The sequence below is a fragment of the Eulemur rufifrons genome, chromosome 9, assembly GCF_041146395.1.
Source record: "Eulemur rufifrons isolate Redbay chromosome 9, OSU_ERuf_1, whole genome shotgun sequence".
Lineage (NCBI taxonomy): Eukaryota > Metazoa > Chordata > Mammalia > Primates > Lemuridae > Eulemur > Eulemur rufifrons.
The window spans coordinates 27,913,326-27,938,395 of record NC_090991.1 but is presented as its reverse complement, the minus strand read 5'-3'; the positions used below and the strand labels follow the sequence as shown (position 1 = coordinate 27,938,395).

Genomic DNA, 25,070 nt, shown 5'->3' with positions numbered 1-25,070 from the left:
AAATGTGCATCTCAATTGCTTTCTGGAATCCAGAATTTCTGCCCTTTGCCCTTGGACACATTTGCTGCCAAGACCTGCCTGTGACTAGGGTCCCACCCTCCCTTCATCCCTGACCCCTCCACCCCTGGGAGGGGAAGCGTGTGGTCATCCTGAGTGCTATTTTGACCCCCAGGTCCCTTTTTTAAGGTACTTGGGATAGAGTCAGAGAAGGACGGAATGAACCAAGCCTGACCTCAGGTATCAGTCTGACAATCTTTAACTCTGACTTGAATCTGGGCATCTAGTTCTCTGTGGCATTTCCTTAGAAATGCTTCTGCCCTGTTACAGCACCTTTGAGTGTTGGTCACTGTGGCTGGCTGCTCAGCTGGAAATCTGCGTGTTGGGGGAAGGACGGGGAATCCGGGGCCATGGCCGGGTGAGCGGGGCTCTTGCGCGGTTCGGTCCCGCTGCCCTCCGAGCTGTCTGCCACTCCCCTTGGCAGCGACTTGCCCTGGGAAAGTACTCATCTTTACCACAACAACTTCGAATATAGTTGACCATAAATGGCACACTTTGGAGGAAATGCATTTATTTCTTTCCCTGCTTAAAAAAAAAAAGGAAGCTCATTTGTGTTGATGAGTAGGACTGGAGAACACTTCTTATCCTGTCACTTCAGCCCACTCGGGGATCGAGGCATGGTGGGCATTTCTTATTTATTACCGTCTTGGTTTCTTACTTGGCCTACCTGTTTAGGGGTATTGCCTTGTCAAGCTTTGAGTGAGGGTCCCTTGGAGAGAAGGTTCTGGAGTGAACCAGCCTCCCATAAGCAAAGACTTACCCCACGCTGATTACCCCCGTGTCTGACTCTGCCCCAGATGTGGGGCCAGTGGGACAATGAACCCAGTGGAAGCTGGATTCTCACCCCCGCGGGGGCCCACAGTGCCACCTGTGCCGAGTGGCCGGGTTTATTTCTCATGTGAGCTGCGGGCCTGCACCTGTCTGTGGTCTGGTGATCCTCCGATGAGGATTGGCCGCGACACAGCTCCTTCTTGCTCTCACCCTTTTGCACATGTTCTGTGGCTCCGTCGAAGTCATGACTTCACTCTTGATCCTTTCAGCAAACACACCCACCCCAGACCCTGCGGAAACGAAACCGTGATGTCCTTGCTCACGTGTCTGTTGTGCTCTTGTGTGGTTCAGCTCTTGACTTACCCCACTTCTCTTGGCCTCTGGGTCCCTGTGTTTTGAGAACAACGTAGAAAAACCGCCACCTGTCTCTGCGACTGAATGCGCTTTCCCCAAAGCCTGCTGTGTCTCGGAGCTCACTGTTCCCTCCCGCCCACCCTGGGCTGGGGGAGATGTGGTCTCTCCCTGGTACTTTACAGAAGGGTGTCTTTATTCAATTTGACTGTTGCTATTATGTGGCGAAGCATTCAATAAAAGTCGTGATTTATGAGACATGTGTGGCTGCGGTTGTTTTTTCGTTTTCTTTTTTTTTTTTTTCCTTCTTCGTTTTTTTTTTTTTTTTTCCCTTTTGCTTTGTCATCTATCAGGGAGAGAAAAGCCAGGCCTGATAATTTCTTGGCATATCCTGTGTTCAGTTAAGAATGTCAGCTGTCGGCCGTCAGGAAGTTGTTTCTGGGATTCGCCTTTCCCTCCCCTTACCTCTGGCCACAGTCCCCTGGTTAAACAGGCGGAGGCCCCGCTCTGGCCTGCAGGCCGGTGATAAGGGGCCGCCTGGACCCCGTGGGGCCAGGAGTGGGGCCCCTGGAGTGGCCCCTCGCCCTCGTAACCCTCCTGCGCAGCTTCTCATCCAGAGCTGGGTCAGCCCTTGACTGTTGAATAGGAAGAGGCAGGCAGGGTCCTTCCAGGGGTTTCCAGAGTTTTCTTTGTTCTCGAGTCTGGCACCCCCTCCCTCCCCCAATCCTCTTTGCTTTTTGGCCTGGCCACTTTAGAAATCCTTTCTTTTCTTTTCCTTCTTTCTTTTTCCTTTTTCTTTTCTGCAAAGTATGTGCGTGTTAGATAAAAGGCTCTTGAATAGCAGGCCCAGCATGTTGGGTATTGGCTGCCGAAATAGGCTAATTGGAGATAGAAGCAAGTTGTCACAGAGGTGCCGTGGAGGGGGGTGGGAGGAGGATGAGCCCCAGTAAATGCCAGGTGGACTTCTCCCAACTCTCCCCTCCTCCTGCTCTTATGATTAGCTGTTTGCCGAAATGCAGCCGCGCCTTTGTGGAGCCACCTACAATAGCATTAACCAAGTTGTGCCTTGCATCTTAAGCACCTGGTTAGGGCCTCTGTCTGGATCTGGAGTCCTTCCACGCTCAGCCCCCAGAGTGTGCATAAATAAGTCTTTAACCCTCAGTGGGTGGCCGGGGAGGGACCGCAGAGCAGGCCTGAGCAGAGCGTGGACCCCTCAGTTTCAAAGCGGTGGCTTTAGAGCCATCCAGACTTTCATTGCAGTTAGAAGCAGCTCTCGCCGGCAGCGTAGAACTTGGAAGACCCATGTCTTTCTGGCCTCCTAGCAGTGAGAGTGAAGTGGAGGGTGGGCAAGCTGAGACCCCATAAACTCCCATCAGGATCTATGCAGAGTGGGGGTTTTCAAACTTGCCTCGGATGAAACGTGCTGGCGTGAGAGGTTGGTTTTTGATCTCCCAAACCCCAAGTGAACGTGGGGCTGCCTTCTCGTGACTTGCCCTCTCGGAGGGCAGGGGACTCTGCTTTGTGGACACCCAGGTCCTCTGAATTTGACACCCCCCATCCCCTCCCACCCCCAACCCTGTAATTACTTGGCTAGTCCTATACCCGCCACCGCTGTGTGGGTGTCTCTTCTAGCTTCTGTTTCTGCTGGTATACCCCTCATCCATGGAGAGCTCCATTCGTCATCCTTGTGGCTTTCTCCCTGGTGGCCCTTCTCTGCTCCCCCCTCCAGGCTGGCAGGGATCTAAAGGGGTCCCTGTCATTCCCACTCCCGCTCCGCTCCTCTCACACACGCCCCCAGGCAGGGCACAGTGGCTCCTCCTAGGCCAGGCTTTGGCATTGACCTCCATTTGTTTTGCCTGTTAAAACCCACCCATTTTTAAAGGGTCATCTCCAATCTCTCCCCTTCCTTGAAGCCTTTCCTGCTTTCTTCCTTCCCCCAGGCAGCGACAGTTCCTCCTTTTCAGCCCCGTGGCCCTCTGCTGGCTCTTTGAGGAATGGTTATCGTTTCTCCGGGTCCTTCTTGTTCCTGTCCTGTGTGCCCCTCTGGCGGGTTACATGCCGAGGGCAAGGACTGTGCCTGTGCTGTCCAGTGGAACTTTCTGTGAGGAAGGAAATGCTCATTCTAACGCGTGTGGCCACTGAGCACTTGAAATGTGGCCAGTGCTGCTGGGGACCTGAATTGTTAATGGCGCTTCATTTTAATTAATTTAAATTTAAATTTCAGAAGCCACCTGTGGCTGGTGGCTGTGCTGTTGGTCACTGCAGATGTGCATCTTGCTTATCTTAGTATTTTCAGAGGCCCTGACACTGTGCTTTGCCCACAAGAAAAAGCCCAAGAAATACTGCTGAATGAAACAGAAACCACTTAGGTGTAGAGTTATAGTTATGTGAACTTGTGCGTGCTTGGCCTATTTTCCACACAATTTGATTTTTTAAAGTTGCATTCAACAGATTATATACTTTCGCATCACCAATGCTTTGGGGGAAATATAAAGATGAATAAGACACAGTCTCCGCCTTCAAGGAACTTAAACCTGCTGGATAAATACCTAGTGATGGTAGCAGGCGGGGTGAAAGCCAGTCCCCCTGTTCAGGAATAATTGGCATCCCGGGCAGGTGTAGAGAAAGGAGGAGTGTGTGGTGACCGAGGGGAGGTGGGGGCTGCTTTAGGATGTCCATTCATTCAGTCAGCAAGTAGTTACTGCATGGCACTTACGGCCCAGGTACAAGACAGGCACAGTTTGTGGCCTCATGAAGCTTACTTTCTGGTGGCAGCGGGAGACAGAGAATAAGGAAGTAAATCATGGAGTGGTTAGAAGGTGAGAAGCTGGGAGAAAGTGTAGGGAGCACTGAGGTGCAGGCTGGATTGGAGTTTTCAGTAGCTTGGTTAGAGAAGGCTTAGTGGAGAAGGTGACATTTGAGCAACGACATTTGGGCTCGAGGGTTTGAGTGACATCGTAGGAGGCAAACACAGGCGGAAGGCCATTCCCGGGCAGGGGGCAGTTTGGAGGAGAGCCTGGAACGTGGAAGTGTGTGTGGTGGTCAGAGCCGTGTGGCTGGAGCATGGAGCTTAGTGAGATGACCGGGAAGATGAGGCTGCAAAGGTGGTTTGGAACCTGATAACAAAGGTCTGGAAAACTATCCCGACGATTTTCTATGTCTCTGCAGATGGACACCCTGCCTCCCTGATTAAAATATTAGCCCCCTCCCAGGACAATGGTCCCAGTTGTTACTTCTGTTCTTCCCCCAAGGATTCATGCCAAGGAGCTACTCAGAAACTGTGTTGATTAAGGGACAGTTAACACTAAACCAAATCTCTTACGATGAGATTTTGAAAAACAAAAAGTCTTGTAAGAACAGGTCTCTCCCTGGGTTAATTGTACCTCTGGCTCTTATTTCGATTCTGGGCCTTTCTTGGTGCAAAGTGTGTACTCTGCTGGGTCCCAGGTGGCTCAGTCCCTGGGTTTGAACATACGCCTTTGGTCTGGATCCACTCTGGGACACAGAAGGTGTGGGGGAGCCAGGGCCTGTGAGCAACAGGAATAGGGTGGAAGAGCAAGCCGGCCTTCAGACAGGCAGGATTTGTGGCCAGGGAGAGAACGCCTCATTTCCCAGCAAGGATGAGGACCCAGAGACTTCAAGGCTGGACAGGAAATGAGTTGTCCTGAGCCACAGATGCCACTTGGAGAACAACTGTGCAAGATGATCTTAGTTTCAGATGTATCCTGAGCTTTAAGAATTTAGGTTTTGCCTAGGAAGAAGAGGAGGGCCTTTGCCAAGGGCAAGAGAGGGCCCTGCGAATGGATTGCCCAACAGCTTGTTTGGCAACTACTTGGAACTACTAACATTTACAATGGTAACATTTAAAAACCATTTCTCTCCAGAAAAAAAAAACCCTGACTTTTTAGACTTCTACCTTTCTAAAGGCGAAGTTGATAGGGTGGCGTGCCTTGGGGCAGTTATATTTATGGGTAAATCTTCCTGTGCCAGTTGCTGTCAGCAGTGGGGTTTGCCTCCAAATGAATACTCACAACTAACCAGCGACTGCCAAGTCTCTCTGTGGCTTGGTGCACCTGTGGGCCTGTCGGGGAGCGTTGCTCATATGGCAGCTTGGAGTTTGCTGACGAGCTGCACATAGACTGCCAGCCCAGCAGGCACCCAGCTTGGGCATGGGAAGTATGGGGTTGAGGTCTGGATCCAGTGAAACTGAAAAGTGCTTCTTCATCTTACCAACCGTCTTTATGGTGTTGGACACCATTGACCATTCCCTTCTATTTGAAATGTCCTAACTTCTGTTATAGTTATTGTGGCTATGGAACAAATTACCCCCAAAGTTAGCAGCTTTAAGCAAGCATTTTATTATGCTCATGGAATCTGGGGTCAGGAATTTGGATGGCGCACAGCAGGGATAGCTGGTCTCTGTTTCACCATGTTTGGGACCTCAGCTGGGAAGACTTGAAATCTGGAGGTGACATGATACCAAGGGGCTGGGATGATCTGAAGGCTTGTTCGTGCATGTGTCTGGCCCCTAGATGGGGATGACTTGAAGAATGCAGCTCCTACGTCTTGTCTGTGTGGTTGGGCTTCCTTACAATATGGCGGCTTCAGAGGAGCGGGACTTCTTGCTTGGTAGCTCAGGGCTCCAGGCATAAATGTTCAGTGGACAAGTTGGAAGCTGTAGCACCTTTTATGACTCAGTGTTGAAATTCACATACCATCCCTTCTGCTAAACTCTGTTGGTTGAAGCAGTCACAAGCTCACTCAGACTCAAGGGAAGGGACAGAGACCGAGGGACCATGTGTTGCAATTGTCAGAGCAGTTTCTCCTGCTTCTCCTCTAGTTCAGTGGTTGTTGCTCTGGGTTTCCAAAAGATACAGAGCTTCCTCCTGAAACTGTCCTTGTTTTTGCTTTTATTCTACCCTCATCACATCTGCTGTCATAATTTAGTGGCCACTAGACATTGCTGAATTCAGTCTAGGTCATCTGCCCTGCTCTTTCTCGTGAGTTCCAGAGCAGATACGTAAATTGTCCTGTGGGCACTGCAAATTCAACCGACTTACGATGAACACATTTATCTTTTCTCTGCAAGCCTGCTGCGTCTGCATCGCCTATCTCAGTTGGTGATGCCACCACCAACTCAGCCACCTAGTAAATTCAAGACTCATTTCTCTCCCCCTTCTCTGCTTCTGGCCATTTCCACAGTCCTGATAATTTTGTCTCCCATTCTTTCTTAAATCTTTCCCTGCTTTGTTATGCAAAAGATCCTTGCTTTAGTTCAGGGTCCTTTCATCTTGAACTATTATGATAAGCTCCTAGCTGTTCTTACGGGCTCTATTTTCAACTCCTCAGATCCATCCTCTATAGAATAACTTATCTAAAACACAAAGCTGATCATGTTATTCCCCGGCTTAAAATCATTGGCTGGTTACCCTTTGTCTACAGGATGAAGTCCAATCTCCTTGGTTATGGTCCACAAGACTCCTTGTGATATGACCCACAAGCACGTTTCTGTCCTCATCTCCCATCAGACCCCTCCTTTCCACTTGATTTCTAGCAGTGCCAAGTGTTCGCTGCCTGAAACTGGCAGTGATAGTTCATGATGCTGTCACTCTGCCTGCGTTTCTCTCCTGTCGTCCCAAACTCCTACTCATCCTTTAAAACCCTAGCCAAGCATCTGCTCTTTGAAGCCTTCCGTGACTCTATGGACAGAGTCCATCACATTTCCCTTTGTCTCATTTGCACGCTCAGGCCGTTGTGTGTATAAGTCAGGCCCCTGGGAGATCTTCAAGAGCAAGAACTAAATCTTTTAGTTTGGGATCCCCTAGGTGCTCATTAGTGGTTGATGTTGAAGGGAGTTAATCAGAGCAGGTGATAAAGACAGTGGAAATTGTCACCAAATCTGTGAATGCCAGTGATGTCAGACCTCTCTCCTGTTTTGCTTGACCTTTTAACTAATTTCTTATCAAGAGTCACCAATTGTCCTTTATATATATAAAGAAGCCCCTATCAAATCACCAGTTGTGAGTGTCCAAGTGATAGGGAAGGGTTGGTCTGACTCAGTCGAACAGGGCTTTTGACGGCAGCACTTTCTGCTCGTGTCCTCCATGGCTGTCAACGAACTTTGACCAGCTGTTCTTCACAGGGACGAAGCCTTTTATCATCTTAGTGCTGCTGCCCAGCTTAGCGACAAGGAGTGTTTGCAGTTACCTAAGGGGAAGGAGAGGAGACAAGTAGAGTATGCAGAGCCCTTGAGTCATCCACAGAGTAATTTAGAGTGGGAAACATTCATTCACTCATACTTTTTGAGTGCCTACTGTGTGCCGAGTATCCTTTTACATGCTAGGTCCTAGAATCACGTAGACAAAAGTCCTCAACTTCCATTGTGGATGGTGCATGGACCACGGCCCTCCCTTATGAAGCATCCGCTCTGGGTGGCATCCTGACCACTGCTGATGTGGCTGTGAGTACCTGGTACGTAGCAGACACTCAACGCATGTTTGTGGAGGGAACAAATGAGTGCTCTTGGATGATTCAGGTTGAACTAGGCAGATTTTTCTTCACCGAAGGAAGGGCAGTAGATTTTGTTGAGTGCTTACCACGTGCAGGGAGATTTCCCCTTAGCAGATCCTGGTCTTTGCAGGCAGAAGTGCCCGTCAGAGAGAGCCGCGCGCCATTTGCCGGGCCGTGTGGCTGATTTGACTGCCCTCCAGAGTGAGCTGCAGAATGAGCCCTCCACGTTTTGGCCGACAGCTAAAGGTCCCCAGTTGCCTCTTTGCCTCAATAAACAGCCAGCCCAGACCAGTTAGCTGGGTTGGACGCATTGGGGAACATATCTTTTCCTTTTCTCTTTTTCATTGTTTGGTTGGCCCAGTGCAAGTGTTTTAAATAGAACAGACATCATGGCTATAAAACATCTGTAACACTGCACATTTAGTAAAGTTCCTGGCCCACTGAGTTCTGTTGGATTGGTGATATTTTTGCTGCGACTGTTGTTTCCTTTTCTCTCCTGTTTATCCCTCTGGAAAATAAAGTTTTCTTTTATGTGAGGATTTATAGAAATATGTTCCTGGCACGAGGAGAGCACGGATGTATTAGGTTATTGGTGCAGCAGAGAAATATCACCTCTGAGGCATGGACAGCTTTATCTCATAGAGAGTGACCTTCCTAACGTGGAACAATCTGTTAGTCTTTCTAGGGTAAAGAGCTACCTAGGCCAAGACAGATAAGACACTGCCGTGCATGGAGATAGCATGTTCTTTTTGCTAGAGCATCCTCAACCCTGCAATGCCGCAGTTGCTAAGCACCGCTGCTGGGGCTGGGCTGATTCAGGGTGCTTGGTGTCCGAGAAACCCAAGGGAAGCAGAATTGATAATCATTAGTCATTACATTTATGGAGTGTGCTTCGTGCCTTTTCCAAGTTCTTTTCCTTCTGTTGCGTGGCCTGGGAGGCGGGCAGGGAAGTTGGAGCCCCACCACAGATGAACAGACAGGGGTGAAGTCACTGGTGGGGAAGGGAAGGTGGCAGGGGTGGGGCAGAGGAACTTGAGTGCTTGTCATTCCGGCCCATCCCAGCTAAGTGTGTTTCATGTGTTCGCTCTTTCAGTCCCATTTGGTAGAGGAAGAAACTGAAGTTCAGAGAAGTGCAGCTACTCGCAATGGTCACCTAGTACATACGTGACAGAATTGGGTTGTCCGAGATCTTTCCACTCCATCTCTAGGCCTGCTCACGGTGCTAGGGTTGGAACCTGGCCTTCCCATCTCCACAGTCTCCAAATCTGGTACTGTTGTCAGCCTCTGTGACCTTCTTGGGTTTAGAAAAATCACCTTTCCTCTTTTGAGGAGTGACACATCCAGTAAAAGGTGGAGAGTTTTGCTCATGATTCTTTCGGCTTCTCTGTGTTACTACAAACCCTTCTTTGGGTTCCCCTTCCCCCCCGCCAAAGGAAGTTACTTGCGGAGGGCGAGGGAGGGGGAGGACTTGACTTTTTTCCCTTGACAGGTAAAATTTATGACTTAACGGATGGTTGAGTGTGTTTCCGAAGACCACTGTGCCCAGGGTGCAATGTGCTTATCTCTCCTTGTGCCTGCTCCCCTGCCCATCTTGCCTCCCAGCCCCGGACGTTTCTGGAACAGCAGAATGGCCGAGCAGGAAGGGACCTGCTGCTGCTGGGGGAGCTGACCCCAGGCTGCGTGCTGGTCAGTAGCACTGCTGTCCACACGCCCCCCTGGTTCACGTGTTCTCACCACGTCCTTGCCATGTTGGTTCTCACCAACATCTAAGCATGGCGATGGCCCAGCCTCCCTGCTCTTCCCTTTAACAGCCGGATTGAAGAGTCGCACCCATGTTTCCATCCCGTGGAGGTTCCGCCCTCCCTGTCCTCCTGGCCATCTCTCCTCCTCGCATTCCACAGCTCCTCGCGCTGCTGTCTTTGGGACCACCCAGGCGTCCTTTCGCCAGACGTTGAAGATGTGAGAGCCTCTGGCGGGGGCCGGCGGGGGACCTTTTCCCTTTTTCCCCTGGCTGTCCCCTTCAAGCTCCGGGTCATGCCTGGCCCTGTACCCGAGCGCTACTGTGCCGCACACAACACGGCCTCTACCTGACTGTAAGCATCTTTGGCACAGAGACGAGGTCTCACACAGTGCTTGGCACATAGTAGGCTCGGCGAGAGAACGGATGAATGTGGCTTGCCACCAGAGAGACTCCTCTCCCATTTACCTTCTCTCGTACCCTCTTGGTCTTCATTCTCGCTCTCCTGGGACTCAGCGAACATTCTTTGAGCAGCGACCGCGTGCCGGGGGCTTTACCGTACTTGTCTCTCGCGCTGTTTGCAGCAGCCGCGTGGCCTAGCGGTCCTGCTCCCACTTCCCCTATGGCTCACCTGAAATTGCCCAGCTGGGGACATGGCCTTCCCGGGGCTCAAGCCCAGCTCTCCCTCGTCTAAATCCCAGGCTCCTTTTGCTCTTCTGTGGCTCTTCCCCCCTGGTGCTCGGGAAGAGGAATAAGGAGAAAGAACCTTGGCTTTTGTTGAGGCCCTGTCCCCACCTTTGCTCCCTTTACATGACAGAAGCAGCTTCTTCTAGAGCCCTGGTGACAGATTAGAATGTTCTGGGAAGTGTTTAAAAAATGCTGATGCCTGGACCTCCCCTCGGGCTAATGAAATCAGAATCCCTGAGCGGGGGGCGGGGTGGGGGGGGGGACCCTGGCATCAGTAGGTTTTAGCGACATCCCTGCTTCCGGCCCCCAGGCCACTGGCGTGTGCGCAGGGCTGAGAACCCCTGCACTACAGGAGTGTCGGCCTGTGGATTAGGTGAAACCAGCTCATCAGGAACTGATTGCCACGTACATCTGAAATATGGTAATGAAGGTAATCAGGGCTTGGGGTTAAGGCTGCCATTTGTTCTTTTCATGAAATCAACTGGAGGGTTTGGGGGATGGGACACCTTGGCTTTAGAACCTGCCAACCAGCCAAGTTTTTATCTTCTCTCCCCTAAGAGGAGCGGGTCAGGTTGTCGCTGGTGAGGACGGGCCTCCTCCTCGCGGGTGGCTCCCAGTGCACTGGAGGGACGGCGTCTTCGCCAGAATACAGGGGTGTCCTCGGAAGCTTTGTTTTCCTTAACCTGTCGTGTCCCCGAGGGGCTGTAGTCTCGACCATTCTTTCTAAAGTGGCTTCTCAGCCTGTCTGTGGATGTCTCCTAAACACCCTTGTGGAGGACACAGAGGCCTCCAAGATGGTAGGTAAAGGAATGGCTGTTTACTTTCAGTTCCAAGAAATGTTGAAACTCTCAACCTTTGGTAGTGGCTACCCAGGTAACCCAACATGTTTTAGGAAAAGAGCAGTTTTGGAGGTGGGAAGAGTGCTCTGAACTCATGCCCACGGCCGTGAGTTCCTAAATCCTGCAGCCTGTACACGCTGGTGTCTGTTGCCATGAGCACGGCCGGTAAGAAGCTAACCCCAGGCATTTCTCAGCCTGGACATTGGCGTGGGTGAGGCTCGAGCCAGGGGGAGAAGCTCCAAGAAAAGTTTGTGTTTAGAGGCGGAGGCTCAGAGAGTTGGGTGTTCCTTAGTGCCTTTCTTGGAGGCTGCAGAAAGCTCCTATGGGTGGTGTTCTCAGAGCTGTAATTTCACATTTGTTGTCTCAGTTTGTGTTATGTGGGATCCCATGCCCATTTTATGGAAGGGGAAAAGGAGGCTCAGAGCCGCTAAGGGACTTGACCCAACGTCACCTGGGTCAGTTATGTAGCCACGTGTTTGCATATACAGATGTGCTTATAAATGCAAAAATGGGTGGACAGATACAAGATATTTTAAACTTATTATTGTTTTATTTGGATCATTTCTGTAGGTAGAATCACCTTGGCCTTGGGCTTTAGCCATGGAGCCCTGAGGCCACTGTGACACCATTTCTAGGGCCCTGCCCCTCACCGTGAGTCATCCCTTGCATGTTTAGAAGATTGCACCCTGGGTGGGCCGCTCGGGCTCCCACTGCGGGAGTGACAGGCACAGGTGGAAAGACGGAGTCCTTACCAGCCCCACCACCCTGTCTGGCCCTTTCTTTCCCACCTCTTTCTGAGGTTTGTTAAGAATCTGCTTTGGCTGCCTTTTCCTTGCTGGGGCTTCGGAGGTGCCTCTTCTGTATGCAGACACGTACGGCTTCCTCGCCGATTCAGCAACAGCGAAGGGTACTTATTTAATGTTGCTTGATACCACTGTTGTATAAAAGATGATGGATTTTAATTGCATCCATGTATTGGTGATCGTTTGAACACTGGACAAAGTATTTGGGGCCTTTCCCATAGTGGGTCCAGCTCGTCGTGAACCGGGGCTTCGAGAAGGATGGAGTGATGGAGGAACTACCTGTGGACGCAGAGCAGCTTGGGTGCCCGCGATCGGGACGATGGCCAGCCAGCCACCTTGCTCAGCATCGGTTGACGTGTGGCTCACGATCCTTAATTTCCTGTGCTTTCCAAGGCGACACTCATCTCTCTACCCTTCCTGTTACCTCCCCCAGCCCCCAATATGAGGCAGTGCCACTGTCTAGGATATTACTCTCCGATACCAATCTGTGGACAGGTCACCCCTGTGGCTCTAGCTTTTCCCCCGAGGGTAGGAGGAAGTGGTATTTTTTAAATTAGCCTGAGAGGGAGGCAGGCAGAGGGCTGTGCGATGAGGGCGAGGAGCCTCAGCTCCCTGCTGCAGCGCCCTGATCATTTCATTACAAGATCATGTTCTCCTGTAGGTGAGTTACTGTTGTTTTAATCAGAGGTAATGTTGTGCCCTGACTATGTCGTATAATTGTGTGTAAATTATATTCCAGCCCCATATAGATGAAGGCTATTTTTTTCCTTCCAATTTTAAAGCTATTTAGAGGGAATGCCAAATTGGAGCTTGAACCCTGGTGCTCTCTGGCTAATAGCTGTATACGGGGAGGGAGAGCTTGGAGATACATGTGGGGTTATATTTGTAATTAGTTTCCTCTGAAGTTAAATTAATTTCAGCAATCGACAACATAAAATATTATAACACCCTTTTCCAGTGGTCAACGGTGGGTGGCCTGAGGCACGTGGGATGAGGTGGGGGACGGAGCCTCAGGAGCAGCAGGTGGACACAGTTTCTGGGGCACTTGGGTTCATTTCAAGATTTCAAGCCCTTTTTAAAACATTCAGCCTCTTGGCTTAGAGATTTCTCTGGCCTCCTTTTTTTTTTTTTTTTGACAGCTTTATTGAGATATAATTCAAATACCATGTAATTCACTCATTTAAAATGTGCAATTCAATGATATTTAGTATATTTACAGGTAAGTGCACCCATCATCACAGTCCATTTTAGAGCATTTTCATCACCTCAAAAAGAAACCTCGTACCCTTCAGCCATCCATCACTCTCCTCCCCCCCGCTCCCCCTCAGCCGTAAGCAGCCAATAATCTACTTTCTGTTTCTATAGATTTCCCTGTTTTGGACTTTCATATAGATGGAATAACATACAGGCTGAGCATCGCTAATCCAAAAATCTGAAATCTGAAATGCTCCAAAATCTGAAACTTCTAAAGCACCAGCATGACTCTCAAAGGAAATGCTCATTGGAGGATTTCAGATTTTTGGATTAGGGATGCTAAACTGGTAAGTATAATGCAAATATTCCAACATACGAAAAAATCCAAAATTCAAAACACTTCTGGCCCCAAGCATTTCGGATAAGAGATGCTCAGCTTGTAATATCTGGCCTTCTGTGTCTGGCTTCTCTCAGTTAGCGTAACGTTTTCAAGGTTCATCCGTGTCGTAGCCTGTGTCAATGCTTCATTCCTTTTGTGGCGGAATAATATTCTATTGTATGGATGTACTGCACTTTGTTAATCCATTCATCTGTTGATGGACATTTGTGTGGTTCCACTTTTTGACTATGCCGAACAATGCTGCCATGAACATTTGTGTAAAAGTTGCTGGGTGGACATAGTTTTCATTTCTCTTGGGTATATACCTAGGATTGGAGTTGCCAGATCCTATAGTAACTCGGTTTCATCGTTCGAGGACCTGCCAGGCTGTTCCCCAAAGTGGGTGCGCCATTTTACATTTTCATCAGTAAGATCTGGCCTGTCATTTTTGCTTCAAACTTGAAAAGGGCAAGGTCACACCTGTTCCCCATGGTGCTCTCAATCCTCCTCTTTCCCCAGTTGTTTTTTCCTACTGGGAAGAAAGAAGATGATTCAGTTGCACGTGAAGGTGTAAGCGACTTCAGTGAATAGAAAGGGCAGGATTGAAACTCTCCACTTTGTCACTCCTGAGTGCCATTTGATTGTAGACGCTTGATATCTCTGATCCTTAGTGTCCTTATCTGTGGAAGGGAGGACAGGTCTTGTAGGACTGATGTGGGGACTCAGTCAGGTAACTTGTGGGAAGAGCATAGCCCAGGCCTGGCCCACAGGGAGTCTGCAACGAGGGCAGAGAATCATCGGTGTGGAAGGAGACAGCAGTGAAAGGGCTTTGCCGCAGCGGACCAGGACCTTCCTCAGCATCTCAGATCTTACTAGGCAGGAACCTGCCCATGCGACAACCCTGGCCTTACTTTTGCTTTGTGTTTTTTTTTTTTTTTTTTTGAGACAGAGTCTCACTCTGTTGCCCGGGCTAGAGTGAGTGCCGTGGCATCAGCCTAGCTCACAGCAACCTCAAACTCCTGGGCTTAAGCGATCCTACTGCCTCAGCCTCCCGAGTAGCTGGGACTACAGGCATGCGCCACTATGCCCGGCTAATTTTTTGTATATATATATTTTTAGTTGTCCATATAATTTCTTTCTATTTTTAGTAGAGACGGGGTCTCACTCTTGCTCAGCCTGGTCTCGAACTCCTGACCTTGAGCGATCCACCCGCCTCGGCCTCCCAGAGTCCTAGGATTACAGGCGTGAGCCACCGCGCCCAGCTTGCTTTGTGTTTTATCAGGGACACTTAAATCCTTGTGCAGCCTTTGGGTTGCTTCTCCTTACAGTCGGTTTTGTCTTCCCTGCTCCCTCACCTGGCAACAGGTATCATTTCTCCATTTAAGGCAGAGAGGTGCTGCCGGTGGGTGTGACCTGCCTTCCTTGGGAGTGCGTGTGTCACCCATGTGTGCGTGTAGCACTCTCCTCCCCCATGTGGACTCTGACTCCACTGCCGCCAAGGAAAGGCGAGATGGAGGCACAGGTGTCTTTGGGCCTCTCCTGAGTAGGTCTCTGTGTTAGTTTCCTGGGGCAGCTGTAACATTACCGCATACCGGGTGGTTTAAGCAATAGAAATATATTCCGTTGTAGTTCAGGAGTCCAGGAGTCCAGAATTCTTGAAATCAAGATGCTGACAGGGATGGTTCCTTCTGGAGGCTCTGAAGGAGAAATTGTCCCGTGCCTCTCTCCTGGCTTCTGCCAGCAATTCTTGGTGTCCCCTGGTTTGTAGAGACATCACTCCAGTCTCTGCCTCCTTCTCCACATCTTCGCCATCTTCCTGTGTCTGTATGTTCTCTTACAAGGATACCAGTCGTTGGATTTAGGGCCTAAACTACATCCAGGATGACTTCATCTCAAGGTCCTTAACTGCTTACATTTGTAAAGACCTTATTTCCGAATAAAGTCACATTCTGAAGTTCTGGGTGGACATGAATTTTGGGGGGACTCTGATCAGTCTCCCTCAATCTCTCTTCCACATGCGATCGTAGAAACACTTGGAGAAGGTTCCCAGTACCTGACGTGTGTTCTCATTTTGCACAGCAGGTGAGCTCAGCCACTGGATCCAGATGTGATGGTGGCAGTCGTGGTGGTGGCAGTGGCGGGGATGGGGCCCAGGAGGGTGATGGTGGTGGTGTTGGTGGGGGCAGGAGTGGTAGTATGGGGGGGAAGGATGGGAAAAAGTATGAGGAGACACAGGAATTTTCGAGGGCAGGTCCCTTGGACAAAACACCCAGGAGGATGGGGCCTTGGAATTTGGGAGTTCCGTGACCTCAGATAGCCCTGCTGCGGTGTCTTTGCCACACAAAGGTTGGGTTTAATTCTCAAATGCAGAATGATGAAGCAGAACTGTCATGTGGACAGAGACCATGCGATTTCATCCTAGTTTCTGAATTTGGTGAGCACTTTGGTTTTTCAGTATCACTGGACGGTGTGGGGTGATGGATGGAGCCTTGTCTGGTCCCAGGAAAGCTGTCCCTCCGACCACCTGCCTTGCCTTTAGCCAGCACATGAGTCATTTCCCTGGGACCTGATGTTCCCGTCGGCATAATGGGGATAATGGGCCAGAAGGTTTGTAAGGTCCTTCCAGTGCTAGCATTTCTGGCATCTTTCCTGGGCTTTCTCCCTCCACCTTGGGGTTCCCACAGACGCGAGGGCATCTGTAAACAAGCTGTGTTCTCAGGCAGTGAACATGGCTCATATTTTTTCACCAAGGGGAATCTGAACTCTTTTAAGGAACATGATAATAGCAAGAGCTGATTTAATTTCTCTGGGCCTTTTTCATACCCATTTAAGGCTCTCTGGAGCCATTTCCTGCCTTTCCGTGCATTTGTTGGGATTAAGAAATATTTGGGTTTTTTGGTGTTTTGTTTTGTTTTCCTGTGTGATAACGAATATCTTTGGGCCGGGGCTTTTGGAGCTAAGTTTTCCCTTCAATCTCATTTTTAAAAGTTGTTTCTCTTTTCTAACCTCCTCTCACTTTACTCTGCTTTCAACACACACACACGCACACACACGCACACCCCCCCCATTTGTTTTATTCTATTTTTTAAAATACGAGCAGTGGCCCCACTCTGACCATTTCTGATGGAAACACGTTTTTTAAAAGTGAATTTTAAACTTAAAAAGCCAGCTCTCTGCTTAGAGGCAGGAAGATGGAGCGTTCTTTGCAGCTCTGGTTAGCAGCTGGCTTTGGCTAGTTCTTACGTGTAAACAGCAATTTTCTGAACTGGAATGGGTGCTGGGGTTTTCTTTCTGAAGCCAAGGGGTATGTGGAGAGCAGTGGTGTTTAGTTAAATTACGGGTCTAGAGGCAAAACTTTGCAGCATTGATTTGTGAGAGCCTGACCACTCCCCACTCCCCTCCTAGGACGTGGGTGAGAGTGCACACACACACCCCACTTCCCCAGAGTGACACCCTCAACCATGAAAGGAGGGGCCTCTGTTGGGGGAGGAGAGGGGGACGTCCCCACGTGGTGCAGGGCTGTCGCGGGGCTGTTGGGTAGGTTTCTGGTGTCTCTAATCAGGAAAGCACTCGCATACCAAAGTGTTTTCTGCAAACCCTCCACTAAAAACTCCAAGCAAAGGAAATTTAAGATCAGTTTCCTAATGGATTTTGGACTGAACTCTCTCTGGAACACATGAGTGGCTCTTTCCATCTCAGTGCACTGTGGAGGCCGGGTGGGGCCATCTGAGCATTGTGGGGTGCATTGGCCACCTTCCCTGTGCCTTGTGTGGTTCAGGTGAGGGAACTGCCACGCAAAGGGCCTGGCATTGGAAGAAAACACAGATGGTCTCCTTGATGGGCGAAGAGGAATCTTTATAAGGCACAGGAGTATAGAGGTGGGGGCCAGTGGGTTCCTTGTCCTGCTCACTACGTCCAAGGTCAAAAGGGTTAAAGTTCCAGGAGTCCTGGATGGTTCCTGCGGCAAATAGAAGCCAGGACTTGAAGGATGATGGGACTGGAGTTACCCCAAACACACACACACACGCTCACGTGTGTACACAGACTTTGCATAGTATTAATGGGAATTCAGGGACCTCCATTTAGTCCTATGAGAGACTAGACACAGCACCCCCACCCCCTTCCCGCCCTGCCCAGTAGCCATGGAGATGGAAAGGAACTGAGAGAAGAATGTGTGACTCCTCTAAGGTCCTCTGCCTCCTGCATCCCTGGCCAGAATGCAGGTCACGGAGCCGGCCACAGTCCATTTCGCAGTCATGCCGCGGGATTCCCAGAGTAAATCACTCCCATTCCCCCGGCGCGCCCCTGGCGGGAGAGGTCGCCATGCACGGCCCCATCGCCCCCCTACAGCCGTGCTCCCCTCTCCCGACGCCCAGACGTCGGTGAGCAGCTAACCAAGTGTTGCCCATCTTCCCACCGGCCTTTCACGTTTGGAAGGTTTTGATTAAACCAGTTTCCTTTTAGTGCTTGCTGGAGAGTGGAATCCATCTTCCATCTGAGCTGCTTCCTGGAGAGGATGTTTTAGCAACTTGGACACTTTGGTGCATTGTCTGGGGCCTGGAATTTCTCATCCTTCTAAAAAAAAAAAAAAAAAAAAGTGTTTTAAAGGCTTTTTTGGGACTGCGTAGATTTATAGCTGAGTGTCTGCCTGGGTGTTTAGGGCTCTGTCTAGGCAGGTTTACAGCTATGAGGCAACGGTGGAGGGGCATGAAGAGACCTTTTCATTTAACTAGTTACCGGGGAATGAACAGTCTGTTGACTTCTGTTATTTGGAACGAAGGCACGTTGTTTGTTTAATTCTCTGGGTCCATATGAAGGTTTGGAATATAGATAGTGCCTGCTGTATACCTGCCTGACTCGTGATAAAATGGTTCTCCGGGGTTGCTTTAAGTTGAGAACTCCACTCGTGCGTGTTTGCAGATCATGTTAGTGTTTCTTCACCGATATTTAATTACTTGGCTGGGGTAAAGGAAAAAAAAGGGAATGAAAAATCTGAAATTAAACTATTGGGAATGTTTGCCCATCTGAAATCACGTAGAGATGCAGGAAAGTGTTTTTGAATTTATAATGGAAGAGAAGGAGGCAGAGTTACTTTTTCAAAGCTTTTTTGGTACAACGTGTCTTTCTGCTGCATGGTTATTCTGCACTTGAGGGATGAATTTAGTAACTGATTGGATTTATTGACAGTGACCATCTATTTAGCAACTGCCCGGTACCCTGTTAGACACTTTGGCATATGTTATTGAATTTAGTCCTAATAGGAACCTTGTGTGGTCGGCTAATTATTATATCTTCATGTTATAGTGGATTAAATTCCACATTCTATTAGAAAGTCAGCTCCAGCACCTAGCACTTAATGGATCTGTTGAATGAATACATTAGGAAAGTTAAATTAGTGAAATTTGGTGATTCATGAATGTAGGGAGAGATTTAAATCTGGAGCAGGTCTGATGGAGTTTCACCATTCAGGTGACCTTGATTTACTAGGGGACTTAAGGAATGGGTGAGAAAGGGGACAGGCCATGAGGAACAAGCATAAGATGCCACCAGTTCGTGAGAGAGAGGTTCTTGGAGCTCAGTCGTGTGCACACCGGTGGGATCTTCATAGAGTGTCTTCACAGGCACCGTATGGGTTGGTTCATTCATTCACTCAGCCAATGTGCCAGGAGCCGTGGTGGTGACGGTGACAGGCAGCCACAGCCCCTGTACTTTGGCACCCTCCACTGAGTTGCAATAGACACAGACAGATGACATGGTGTGTTTATTGTATGCAACCAAACTGGTGAGATGCTGCATCCACTGAACTTTTCATTTTTTTTAGCAGTAAAACGAAAACAGCACACAGCCTAAACTTAGTCTCCAGAATGAAATGTAGTTCCTTAATTTTTCACTCCTACATGTAAGATTTTTGGTTCCTGCTCTGCACACTTTATATCCTTGAGCTTCCTTCTCCCTTTGCTTTGGACCTGGCGGGATTCTGAAATGTGGCCACATTTGCTCATCCTCGCACCCACCAAACATTTGGTGTGGGCTTGTTTGTACCCAACACTGTGCTTGGTGTTAGGGGATTTCAGAAGAGGGAGGAATAGCTCCTGGCTGGAACGACAGGTAAATATTTTGAATTTTGAGGAAGGTAGCTGGATCTTGGAGGATGGTTCTGACTTGCCGTGGGGAGATTTAGGAGTGGAGAGGCATTCCAAGGAGGATCTGCAGGAACAAAGATGTGGAGACCTGGTGATTAGCTGGGCTCGACTGGGGTGCGAGGTGACTCAAGGTGAGTCTCGAGAAATGAAGAGGGGAAGCGGTGCTGGGTCAGAGCTTGCAGGGTGGTCCCTGGGTGCGAGGTCGGCGTCTGTGCCGCTTGCAGACATATACCAGCAGCTACAACAAACAGCTCAGCACAGACAGTCTGCACATAGTTTTGAATTGCTTGTGCATTTCTTAGTGACAGGTTTTGTGGGTACTTTCTGGGCAGCAGTTTTTATGTGTTTAGTTCTGTTTTGTTCACATCTCTTAGCTTTAAAATAGCTTGACGTGTGATTTTTCTCTTTATGCTAGTACGTCAGAACGAAACTGTGTGTTGTGGCCAAAGAGGTTCTGAAGTGTACTCCGTGTCTGCATGAAACACGAGCTTTTAGGTTGCAGTCTGAATGCCTAAGATATGCAGCGTGACTGTCTCCCGCATCCTTAGACAACTAAAGGGCCCGCACCGGGCAGCTTAAATATATCTAAAATTGCCTTCCCAGAGAAATGTGGAGAGTGGTTTGTTTTGGCATCTTCTTGAGCACTGCTTCAGATAACCTGGTTAACCCATGCCTTTGTCTTGTCATTTCTTGCAGATGGTCACAAGAACAAAGAAAATATTTGTAGGCGGATTATCTGCGAACACAGTAGTGGAAGATGTAAAGCAATATTTCGAGCAGTTTGGCAAGGTAAGCACTGCGTGGGGTTGGATGGCACCCACCAGAAGTAGCCGGATCAGTCCTGAGAGGTGGCTGCTGTGGCCCCTGCCTCTGCCACGGTTGTGTCCTTGAGAACCTTGTCCTTGAACTTGGCCGCCATGATTTAGGTGAAATTCAGCAGGAGCTGAGATGGAAGAGTCCGGCTTGTGGTCGGCACGGTGCCCCTCCTGCCTGCAGGAGCAGACAGAGTGGCCTTTTAGTGCAGTTTTGCTGGCATTTGCCGGGCAGGTGGGGCCTGGGCCTGGAGCTGGTGGTGGCAGCAGCTTGGGGAGACGAAGGGCTATGACTCACAGGGCAGGGGCTCCCACGGAAGCTGCTAGAAGCCTGCAGGTTGGCACTGGGCTTCTTCCTTCTGTGCCTTTCTGGAAAATGCATTGAGAGATGAGGCTCCCTGGGGCCCTTTGCAGCTGAACCCTCTCCTGTCAGATGCCCAGGGAGACTCGGGAAAGTGCTGGGCCTGTACCTGTCAGCGTCCTCTGACTTGAAAGTCTGTGAGACAGCAGTAAAATCATCCCCTGGGCTCTGCTGCTGGAATAGGCTGGGGCTAACCCAGGAGCCCCGAATCAGCTAGGAAGCGGAGTATGAAAAGGGGTGTGTGTGTGTGTCAGAGAGAGAGAGAGAGAGAGACTGAGATAAATAGACAAGACATGTAACTGTGGGTAGTGAGTGTAATTCAGCCTCTTTCTAGTTGGTGGGGGGAGACAGTGCCTTCGAGAGTCTTCCTGAGGGTGACACATTCCTCAGGTAGCCCTGTTGCCCCAGGGTGGCTGGCTCCGATTGGCTTTTGAGTGGCGTCCTGGCCTTCGTCTGGCTCCCATGGGATTGGCAGGTCCGAGGAGGCTGGCGGGTGAGCGGTGGCGCCAGCCCTCTGCTTCCATGTCTCTGAGTAGTTAGGGACATTGCCTGGGAGCCAGGTGTGGGGCAGTCTCCTTCCGTAAAGGTTTGTGTCTTCCTTGCCGGAGGGCTGACACGGCAGAGCTACCGGGGCATCCCGAGAAGACACAGTGCCTGTGCCGAGCCCGTCACTCGCTTCCTCCCGCGACAGCTGTCATGCTTGCCGCGGGTACAGAGGCACTGCCGCCACTGGCTGCACGGAAGGTTCTCTGCTTTCTATTCGTTTGCCCAGGGCCATGGGCAGCCGTGACCCTGTCTGCAGGTGTGTTCGTTTGTGAGCTACCGTCTGGGATGAGGACCATGCCCTTTATTTAGCCTCAAAATGGAGATTTTCTTGTCTCTGGCATTAGTTTCTGCATGGATGGGAAACCATGCAGCAAAGAGAAACCAGCTTCCTCCAACCCAGCCGTGCATTCAGAATGCACCGAACTGCCCTTCCAGGTCGGTTGTGAAAGATGCCTCCCCCCACGGGCCCTTCCTAGCACTGTCAGTTGGGGACTGATTCATTCTGGCTGGGTCGTAAGAATAGCTAAGTGCGTTTGTGACCATGTACGTTACAAGGCTCTTCTCTTCAAGACTGATTTAAGGCGGTGAGGGGGGGTTTGCCCATCACCCGGCCCCACCCTGCCTGGGGAGAGGGATTGGAAATAATGAAATGAGACAAGTCCGGCTTGCATAATGGAAAGCTCTGGAGGGTAAGCCCTCTTTGCTATCTTTCTGCTTTTAAAACAAGTCCAGGGGTAGTGTTTGCAAACACGAGGTGGGATTTCTTTTTTCGAGCCATAACCTGCCTTGGAATCTCATGGGCCTATTTGTGTCAAGGAAGTTGATGCTGCCCAGATGGGCTGTTAGAATATTCCAAACAGGCTTATACTTGCCAATGCATAGTACATCTCTGCATGTCCCCAACCCTCGGTTTCTTCCCATCACCCCCCTTCTTTCTCCCTCCCTTCCTCTCTCTGTTTCTGTCTCTCCTTCTGTTGTTTTTCATTAACACTTATCATTGTGACCCAGTACGCCTCTAGTAGGCACACAGCAAGCTTTGGCCATGCCCACGGCGGCCACCATTGCTGCACCGAGAACAGTTGTCCTTTTGTCTGGGAACCAGTCACAAACCATCTTCCCTGGCCTGGCACTCGCTGAGTCTGAAGCTGCCCAGTTAATTTTGCAGTAACGTTGGTGGACTTTGATGTGCAAACTTATCGAGTGTTTTATTAAAGGACTAAGGAGGCTTTTGAATGTATCAAAACCGTAACACTCTGCTCATGTTTCAGTAGCTTGTTTCATACATATGCTCTGTGCATTATCTGGGTCTGCCTTTGGAATAGCTTATTTCCCATTTGGTTGGTGGCTGGTGTTACGTTTATGTCCCCTTGGGCAGGGTGCGCCACCTCTCTGGATTCTGGCATAACTCGTTTGAATCCAGGATGATCAAAGTAGGGGACAGTAGTGCCGGGCCTTAGGAGCAATGAGTACATCCAGCAGTTGTAAAAGGAGGTAGCAGGTAAAATGACAGACCGATTCTGCCCTTCAGTAGTGTATGTTCTGGTTGAAGGAAACGGAACACACACACACACACACACACACACTTGCATGAACTTTATTCACACGCATGTGCACCCTCACATTCATTCTTCACTGTGTGAAGTTGTTTTGGACTATTCTTAAAACCAGCTGCAAATTAGCAAGGTGTAACTTTATTATTTATAGTGAGTGTTTACTAAGTGTCTCATACTGGCCCAGACCATTTACTTAACATTATCTCATTTAATTTTTCTCTGAGAGGCTGGTAGTGATGTTCCCCATGTTGCAGATTGTTAAATGGGGCCTTGGTGACATTGTGCCTTTGACTGAAGGTCACAGCCCTCTGAGAGGTAGAGCTAGCTGGGTGTAGACTGTCCCCCTCCAGGCTTTCTGATAATGGAATCTGAACGCTGTGCCCCATTCTAACCGGTGATTGATTCCTAGGATGGATTTAGGGCAGGGAGGATGCAAAGGACAGGGAGAGATGGTGCCCTTCAGTGTGCCCAGGGACATACATCTCCTCATTTCACCTGTGCAGCGAATATTGGTACCATCCAGCCCATTTGGCAAAGGCGGATGATCAGAATCAGGGAGGTTAAGTTTCAGCACATGTCACCCAGGTAAGGCAGTAGTAAGAGCCAGAATTCACACCCTACTTCCTCTTCCTCCAAGTCTAGAACTTTCCATCCTTTCACAGCCTCCATGCAGGGTGTGCCACTCTTTTTAGGTTTCATTGCTGTCATTCCTCTCTCCTCTCCCTCTTGCCATCCTGCCCAAGGTGGCAGCTGCTCCGACTGTTTATTCCAGGTGGCAGTCACAATGGGTAAGACTGCTATCAGGGGGCTGAGCTCAGGGAGTTTAAATATGTCATTACTGTAAGTGGAGTGGGTGCAGAATGACACACCGGGAGCTTTAAATAACTCAAATTGGAGGCTTGTAAACCCTTGTGTGCTGTTCTCCCACCTTCCTTCCAGAAAATTCACCCCTCCAACCCCAGGTTAGAGACATTGTGACTTGTTTATGTTTAAGATGAGATCGTGAAGTGTGGTCATTGATGTAAGCACTCTGCTAGCTTGGATGGCCAGCCTCACCCCTGGGTCGCTGTTCTGGTGCTGTCTTCGGAGAAGGGTACGGCTGAAGGTATTTCAGGCCCACATGCTGGGCCTGACAGTGGGATGATGCCCCTTGACACCTTGATGAGTCGTTTCTTTGCCGGCCTCAGTTTCTCTTCTGAGGGAAAGAGCTGGAAAACTTGTCAGGGGCCAGATGGTAAATATTTGCAGTGCTGCAATCCAATGTGGTCTGTGTTACAGTTATTCGCTTCTGCTGTTGCAGGGTGAAAGCGGCCATCGCCAACATGCAAACAGATGGATGTGGTTATGTTCCAATAAAACTTTATTTACAAAAACAGGTGGTGGGCCAGATTTGGTCTGCGGGCTGTAGTTTGCTGAGCCCTGGACTGAATTATTCCTAAAATACGGTTTTAAGCTTGAAAAGTCAGTGATGCAGAAAGTGTTTAAACATTAATAGATTATAATCCAAGGTATATATAGGGAGACAGATTATAATCCAAGGTATGTATAGGCTATGACCAAAATAATACGTCATCAATAGTAATGAGCATGGTGCATAACAAGCAAAACAGTCTTAACCATGTGAGAGTTTATTTCTGGGCTTCGTGATGCAGGGACAGTGAAGGGATTCTTTATTTGGAAAAAGCCACTATTTATAAACTGGAATCTCCATCTTACGAGTAAGACTCAGAAAAACTGTATGGTATTTCCATCTCACTATTTCACATGCTAGATCTAATTAATAAAACTCGGAATTTTTGAGATTCAGATTGTACTGCAAAGATACTTTTACCGTGCGTTGTTTCTGAATTAGAGTTGCGTGTGCTTGGTGCTAAGCTTCTTAATGCATCTTACGACGTGCTTCTCAAGAATGTCAAGTGACGTGGGTGGCAGGTCTATTATGTAGGTGATGAAGCTCTTGCTGAGAACGGTGAGGAAGTTGTCCAAGCTGACACCGCCCGTGCTGGGGAGAGCCCGGATAGCCGCTCGTTCTGCACGCCCGACCCCTTACCTCTTTCCACCATTCGGAAAACCCCACTTCCCACTTCACCACTGAGCAACCTCTTATTCAGAGGGAGTCCATTTGTCAAAAATGTTGATCCATAGTAATTCATTTTACTGCCTTGGGTTTCTTTTTGGACGTTATCTGTGTTCATGATTTCATACATACAAGAATGATGTATATAGACCATTCCAAAAAACGACAGGTAAGCGATGCTCTCGATAGGCCCGTGCAGTCCCCAACAATGAATCGGTCTGTTCTCCACGGTTCTCCCCGCAGAGCCAC

The 25,070-nt window shown here is 49.4% G+C and overlaps 1 protein-coding gene across 6 annotated transcripts in view; it reads left to right on the top strand.

The window, feature by feature from the left end:
• The window catches only part of MSI2 (musashi RNA binding protein 2), a 383,429-nt gene that overhangs the window by 109,981 nt on the left and 248,378 nt on the right, over window positions 1-25,070 (top strand). For all 6 annotated transcript variants that reach the window (XM_069482358.1, XM_069482357.1, XM_069482356.1 and 3 more), the window contains exon 6: window positions 20,169-20,261. In XM_069482358.1, coding sequence (XP_069338459.1) covers window positions 20,169-20,261 — 93 coding nt within the window. The remainder of the gene's footprint in view (window positions 1-20,168; window positions 20,262-25,070) is intronic.